Here is a 7856-nt window from a genome sequence, read left to right as displayed (position 1 = left end):
AGGGGCACACTTATCACCCAAACAAAATGTACAAACAAAGCATGTGTTTAGTGAGTCCGCCAGATCAGGGGCAGTAGGGATGACCAGGTATATTCTCTTGATAAGTGTGTGAATTGGACCATTGTCCTGTCCTGCTAAGCATTCAAAATGTAAGGAGTACTTTTGGTTGTCAGGGAAAATGTAGAGTAAAAAGTACATTATTGTCTTTAGGAATCTAGTGAAGTAAAAGTTGTCAAAAAGATAAGTAGTCAAATACAGATATCCCAAAAAACTACTTAAGTAGTACTTTAAAGTATTTTTACACCACTGCTTTTTTTACATTGAGACTGACCCCAGTCTATTTATGTTAAATAAAAACGTACAAAACACTTTCTACAAATAGGTGCTTTTACTTTGAAGTAGACATTGACCTTTTTCTACCGGAAGAGAATCTACCTCTACTTCCTTTCTTTAACAGCTGCATTGCACGGGGATAGCAAAGCAGTATAACAGCAAATTAAACACTGCATCTGCAAGTCTATATCTCTACTTCCTTTCTTTAACAGCTGCATTGCACGGGGATAGCAAAGCAGTATAACAGCAAATTAAACACTGCATCTGCAAGTCTAGCTTGGACACAAAGAACAAACATGGTAAAGTGATTGTTTATGGGGGGGTTTTCTTCATCTATTGCATGAGACTTTTCAATCACTTAGCTTTTGCTAAGATAGCTTACTGTGGCTAGCCCGAGCTCGCGACTTTACTAGCAACTACTATAGTTGCTAATTTGTCTAAATGTTATGAGCTAAATGTAGCTACTAATGTTAGCCTGTGCATTATTAGGTAGGTCATGTTAAAGGAAAAGCCACTCAAACGATCTTTTGTTTTTCACGGTTGATACAGTCCTAGTCTGACTTAATCAGGCTGTAATACACAATTAATTGGCATATACAGCAGGAAACTAATGACTGCAAAATCTTAAATGTTCCTTTCGAGGAAGAATGTTTAATAAAATGACATTTGAACGTACTTTACCTGCTGTGGTGTTGGTCCTTCAGATGGTCAAAATTTGATACAAAAATATCCATGCGTGCATGTACTTAAGTCTTGTGTACGTGCCTTCGGTCATGAGCAAACATGTGTGCATGGATACTAACTGAAGTCAGCAGGTATTTATATTCTATTGTGCGTGTGCCTGGTGATAGAAATGTCTACTTCAGGACCAGCACTCTAAAAAGTCAAATATATTCCTGTTGATATTGTCTTAATTTCAACCATCTTAAGGACCAACACCACAGACAAACAAACAAGGAACATTGACATGGTTTTGTAGTCATTAGTTTCCGGCTGTATATACCAATTAATTGTGTATTACAGCCTGATTAATCAGGCTAATAGAGGAGAAGATGGGGGAGGAGCAGGCGTCCGATAACAGAATAAACACAAGGAGATCAAAAGATAACTCATCCCAAAGGCTTTGACTTCTCAAACATGACAGAAAACTTACCAAATATGATGCCCCATCACCTTATTAATTCAATAACTTACTTAGATAACTATTGTGACTATACTTTAATTAATTAATCTGATGACTGCTATCTCTAAATAACAAATGTTTCATTGTTACCCGATGTTTAATTTAATCATGTATTAATTAACTCATTAGGATTTGGGGCACCACGAGAGGTTATTTAAAGAGTTACCATCTCCCAAATTAAACTCTAGAAGGTATATGTAAGTAAAGTAAAGCCATGACACTATCAAGCAAGTCAGTTACAATGACTGTCTAGGAACAGTGGGTTAACTGCCTTGTTCAGGGGCAGAACGACAGCTCTTTAACTTGTCAGCTCGGGGATTCGATCTAGCAACCTTTCAGTTACTGGCCCAATGCACTAGGCTACCTGCCGTGTCATATAGGTTGTACACTCTGCAAACAATATGTCCACTCAGACAATGACAACAGCAAGCCTGGAATAATAATAATAAATGTATTAAAATAAATGACCGTAACCAAAGTAAAACATTGTAGATGATAGGAGTTAACAGTAAATGTCCTACTGGTGATATGCAATGGGGAATTTATATACACTAACAATCAAACGCAAACAATTCACACAGTGAATTTATGAAACAATGAATGTGCACAAGTTTGCGGGAGAGTGCATTCTAGAGAAGTGCATCTGGGCACATGGTCAAGCCGACATCTGCATTGGCCATGCAGCATTTAAGGTGATGTGGCCTGAGCTAAAGTCAGAGCATTCACAATTATTGCATTTCGCAGAGCAGTGCAGCGCTGTTGTCAAGGAAGTGAGTTTGTTTATACAGGATGTACCGCCCCCACCTACCGTCAACCAATCATGTCTTCAGTACAGCTTTTGACATAATCGATCAGTCTGCTGCTGGAAAATCGTACGTGTTATGGCTTTGCACCCCCTTCTATTATGTGGATAAAGAGTTACCTGTCTAACAGAACACAAAGGGTGTTCTTTAATGGAACCCTCTCAAACATAATCCAGGTAGAATGAATTTTCCAGGATAGCTGTTTAGGCCCCTCGAAAACGGCTTGTCTCTGTGTGACCCAGAGGCCACAATATGTCCAAAGCGTCATTAAATCACTACTAGTCATGCTTCATTCCGGGCCTGCTATTTGCACGGTCGCTGCGGTCAGACAGAGCTACTGTCAATGTTTACTAACGACATGCCACTGACTGAGTAAAGGCAGTTGGTCTATGTATGCAGATGACTCAACACTATACACGTCAGCTACTACAGTGACTGAAACTACAAACACTTAGAGCTGCGCTGCCTTAACACTCAACAAGGCAGGTCCAACAGTTCCTGGTTTTGTCGCACCTGGACTACTGTTCAGTTGTGTGGTCAGATGCCACAAAGAGGGACTTGGGAAAATTGCAGTTGGCTCAGAAGGGTGCGCACGGCTGGCCCTTAAAAGTACACGGAGAGCTAACATTAATGATATGCATGGCTCAAAGTGGAAGAGAGATTGACTTCTTCATTACTTGTTTTTGTAAGAGGTGTTGACAAGCGGACACCCATTCATACCCCACAAGACATGCCACCAGAGGTCTCTTCACAGTCCAACTCCAGAACAGACTATGGGAGGCACACAGTACTACATAGAGCCATGACTACATGGAACTCTCTACCATATCAAGTAACTGATGCAAGCAGTAGAATCAGATTTTTTAAAAGCAGGTAAAAATACACCTTATGGAACAGTGGGGACTGTGAAGCAACAAACATAGGCACAGACGCATGCATACACACACATGATAACATACGCACTATACACACACATGGATTTTGCATTGTAGATGTGTGGTTGTGGAGTATGGGCCTGAGGGCATACACGAAGCGTGTTGTGAATTCTGTAACAAATGTATTGTTGTACGATGTGGTACAGAGCTTGATCTGGTCTCTGTAGGCTCTGCAGTTGCGTCACATCCTCCATATGAAGCCTCCAACCACATTTTCGAATTAAGCTAAAATGGGCTTTTAGTCAAGGCCTCCAATGGATTAGTTCACTGAGATGGGCGCAAATGTGTTACTGCTCGAGTCAACAATCTCGGGCGACCAAACTATCGACCAGTTTGGGGTCAGCCGTAGTCTGTGATAACTCTTCTTGTTTCTCTGTTTTGCAGTCACACACAATTCTGCTTGTCCAGCCAACAAAGAGACCAGAGGGGAGGACATATGCCGACTACGAGTCAGTAAACGAATGCATGGAGGGTGAGAGTCAATCTACAGACAGAGTGCAACAGTTTTTAAATCAAGAGTTCCAACTGGCTAATACTTCCGGGAATGCCTTGAGAAGCAGACCCCACAGACCAGACCGTGGTTTGGGAAGTGGATGGTAGAAGTTACATTTGTCCTTATTTGTAAAAAAAATTAAAAAAAATAAAAAAAAATCTAAAGGCACAACCTAGATTTGAGCCAATTTCTAATGTAGCTGAACATGTCATTACAACCTCGTGAAAATGACAAACTGACACTTTCATCAAAAACGACATTGTAGCAAAGGAATGCCTTTGATTTGACGACCTGCACGTGCGCGACACAACCGTTAGATCAGATGATGTTTCTGCACATGAGCTTAGCTAGCTAACGTTGCCATTATGCTACAGTGTGCCCTTTTGAACACGGCCCTAGTGTAAAAAAATAAAGCTTTTAATGGTTTGTTGGCGAGGTGTTTTGTCTGTAACTTAAGTATTTTCCCGTGTGTAGTTCTATGTCTCACCCTGTGTCCCTCTTGATCCAGGTGTGTGTAAAATGTACGAGGAGCACCTGAAGAGGATGAACCCCAACAGTCCCTCCATCACCTATGACATCAGCCAGCTGTTTGACTTCATTGACGATTTGGCGGACCTCAGCTGTTTAGTGTAAGTAGTACTGTACAATCTCACTGTTAAAGGGATAGTGCAGTACAATTTATGTCTGCCTGCAGTTTGAAGGAAGGTCGTTTCTGGGGCCATTGCTAATTAGCATTAGTGTAATGACGAAGTCTACAGGAACAGCTAGCATGCTACACCTAATGGTTTAGCCTTAACTTCACCTTGCTTACTAGAGTGCTAATACTATACTGCAGGATTGTACTCGTTAGTCCACACTGTAGCAATACGGTTTGCAAAGTAAAATGAATACAAGCCTTTATCAGGTAATCTCTCCCCATTTCATTCCTAGTGAATACGACCTTGTTTTATCCAGTCATTTCACAGCTCTTGAGGAGCTGTCAACAGTTGGCCAAGGTTTAGGGGACTAGGGGTCAACTTTAGATTGGGACTAAGACTTGCTTTCTGTTTTCACTCCAGTAATAATGAGGTCCTGTAGGCTATTTGACAATAAGGCTTCATCTCATGAGAACAAAGTTACGTTAATGACATGTCTCTCCTGGGTCGTATTCAAAATGTTGTGTGATAGAAAACCAGTGTTTCTTATTGGACAATTCAATGGGTTTAATCATTAGTCATAACCCTTTCAAACAGTTGCAATTTGCAACGACACCGAGAGTTTCTATTGGACAAATTTAGGTAGGTCCCTCCCTGTTATGTTTGGTTCCTAGTGAATACACCCCAGGTATTTCCTCTCAAATGTCTTTTTTTTTCTTGCATTTGTTGTCTAATGAATACGAACCACCACCTCTCCATTCAGATACCGGGCGGACACTCAGACATACCAGCCATACAACAAAGACTGGATCAAGGAGAAGATCTACGTGCTGCTGCGGCGTCAAGCCCAACAAGCTGGGAAGTAAAGACAGGAAGGGAAGGAGCTGAGAGGTTGCCCCCTTTGCACAGCTCTAGGATCAGTTTACTCCACCCTGAAAAGCCCAAACTGATTTGGGACCAGTACATAGGGGCAATTTCATCCTTGGCTTTTTGGTAGAGGTTGTAAAGAGGGAGGGGGGCAGTGGCCCTTTTCGAATACACAACGTGCATTCACCCTCCCTTGAGATAATCACAGATCGAGAAGTGATTGGATAGATGAGAACAAGGTTATCAACCTATTGCTTTCACCAATTCAACTGAATCTGATCATTGATTACGCCAAGGAAGGGAGGAAAGTATTCGAATGGCGACAGTGATCTATGGGCGGGAGACAAGCCTATAATTTGTTTGGGTCTATTCTTTGTGGAAGTGGCTAGTTGATTGAAGGACAAATGTATTGGTAAAGATGGGTCTTTTGAACAAAAGAAACTAGACAAGGTTACATTAACTAAAAACAGGACAACTATTTTTGTTTCTTTCATTAAATGTCCATTTCTGTTCAAGGAAGAGGTTTGAGGAGTGACTTTGCTTTGTTTTTTAATATAAATTATGCGAGAGTTGAATTGAAACATGCCACTGATGGTGTCCGTTAAGTGTGTAATTTTGTAACATTGACGAATGTGATTTACCTTAAATGCTGATTATTTAGGGTGAATTATGTCAGCTTTATTTTCCATATTTGCACCTCTTACTACCATTTTTATTTTAGACCTGTGAAATCCTTTTTTTGTTAACTTGATATTTGGAATTTCTGACATCTAATTTCATGTTAATTGTTTTTTCTCTGAATACAGGAAATAAACTTTTCAGATTTTATTTGGTGTGTTTTACTGGAAGCATATCAACACACTACTACATCTGTTTATTTACTGAGAAAATGTGAACAAGTTCTACTACACCGGCTCTGACGCTCGTCGGCTGTGGCAGGGCTTGCAAACTATTAGACTACAAAGGGAAGCACAGCCGAGAGCTGTCCAGTGACATGAGCCTACCAGACCAGCTAAATAACTTTTATTCTCGCTTCAAGGCAAGTAACACTGAAACATGCGTGAGAGCATCAGCTGTTCTGACGACTGTGTGATCACGTGTCTGTCTAACCAGACACCTAGGTATTTGTAGTGGTCCACATATTCTAAGTCAGAACTGTCCAGAGTTGTGATGCTAGTCGGGCGGGAGGGTGCGGTCAGCAATCGATTGAAGAGCATGCACTTAGTTTTACTTCGATTTAAAAGAAGTTGGAGGCCTCGGAAGGAGTGTTGTATGGCATTGAAGCTCGTTTGGAGGTTAGTTAGTGTCGAAAAAAGTTCCAGATGTGTACAGAATGGTGTCAACTGCATGGAGGTGGATCAGAGAATCACCAGCAGCCAGAGTGACATCATTGATATATACATAGAAAAGAGTCGGCCCTAGATTTGAACCCTGTGGCACCCCCATAGAGACTGCCAGACGTCCAGACAACAAGCCCTCCAATTTGACACACTGAACTCTGAGAAGTAGTTGGTGAACCAGGTGAGGCAGTCATTTGAGAAGCCGATAAGAATGCAGTGATTCACAGAGTCAAGCCTTGGCCAGGTCAACGAAGACGGCTGCACAGTAATGTCTTATCGATGGCGGTTATATCGTTTAGGACCTTGAGCATGGCTGAGGTGCACCCATGACCAACTCGGAAACCAGATTGCATAGTGGAGAAGGTATGGTGGGATTCGAAACTTGGCTATCGAAAATTTTAGAAAGGCAGGGCAGGATGGATATAGGTCTATAACAGTTTTGGTTTAGAGTGTCTCCCCCTTTGAAGAGGGAGATGACCGCGGCAACCTTCCAATCTTTGGGGATCTCAGACGATACGAGAGGTGGAATAGGCTAGTAATAGGGGTTGCAACAATTTCGGAAGATAATTTTAGAAAGAGGATCCAGATTGCCTAGCCCAGCTGATTTGTAGGGTTCCAGATTTTGCAGCTCTTTCAGAACATCAGGTGTCTGGATTTTGGTGGAGAAGCGAGGGGGCTTGGCCAAGTTGCTGCAGGAGGTGCTAAGATGTTGGCCGGAGTAGGGGTAGCCAGGTGGAAAGCATGGCCAGCTGTAGAAAAATGCTAAATGAAATGATCGATTATAGTAGATTTATCGGTGGTGACAGTGTTTCCTATCCTCAGTGCAGTGGTCAGCTGGGGTGCTCTTATTCTCCATGGGCTTTAGTATCCCAAACTTTTTGGACTTAGTTCTACAGGATGCAAATTTCTGTTTAAAAAAGCTAGCCTTAGATTTCCGACTGACTGAGTATATTGGTTCCTGACTTCACTGAAAAGTTGCATTTCACAGGGGTTATTCGATGCTAATGCACAATGCCACAGGATGTTTTTGTGCTGTCAAGGGAAGTCAAGTCTGGGTTGAACCAAGAGCTATATCTGTTCTTAGTTCTACATTTGTTTTAATGGGGCATGCTTATTTAAGACTGAGGAAAGCACTTTTAAAGAGCAACCAGGCATCCTCTACTGACAGGGATGAGGTCAATATCCTTCCAGGATACCCGGGCCAGGTCAATTAGAAAGGCCTGCTCACTGAAGTGTTTTAGGGAGTGTTTGACAGTGATGACGGGTG

At 41.8% G+C, this 7856-nt stretch overlaps 1 protein-coding gene across 1 annotated transcript; it reads left to right on the top strand.

Annotated features, from left to right (window-relative positions):
- Positions 1 to 510: 510 nt before the first annotated feature.
- On the top strand, positions 511 to 6077 carry LOC115139569 (enhancer of rudimentary homolog). The gene is made up of 4 exons (XM_029677106.2): positions 511 to 632; positions 3639 to 3726; positions 4256 to 4376; positions 5146 to 6077. Exons 1-4 carry the CDS (start codon positions 630 to 632, stop codon positions 5246 to 5248), a joined length of 315 nt encoding a protein of 104 aa, XP_029532966.1. The 5' UTR covers positions 511 to 629; the 3' UTR covers positions 5249 to 6077.
- The last annotated feature ends 1779 nt before the right edge of the window (positions 6078 to 7856 follow it).

Source organism: Oncorhynchus nerka, linkage group LG13 (assembly GCF_034236695.1).
Source record: "Oncorhynchus nerka isolate Pitt River linkage group LG13, Oner_Uvic_2.0, whole genome shotgun sequence".
Classification (NCBI taxonomy): domain Eukaryota; kingdom Metazoa; phylum Chordata; class Actinopteri; order Salmoniformes; family Salmonidae; genus Oncorhynchus; species Oncorhynchus nerka.
Note: the sequence above shows the minus strand (reverse complement) of the source record. Positions and strands in the feature narration are given on the sequence as shown.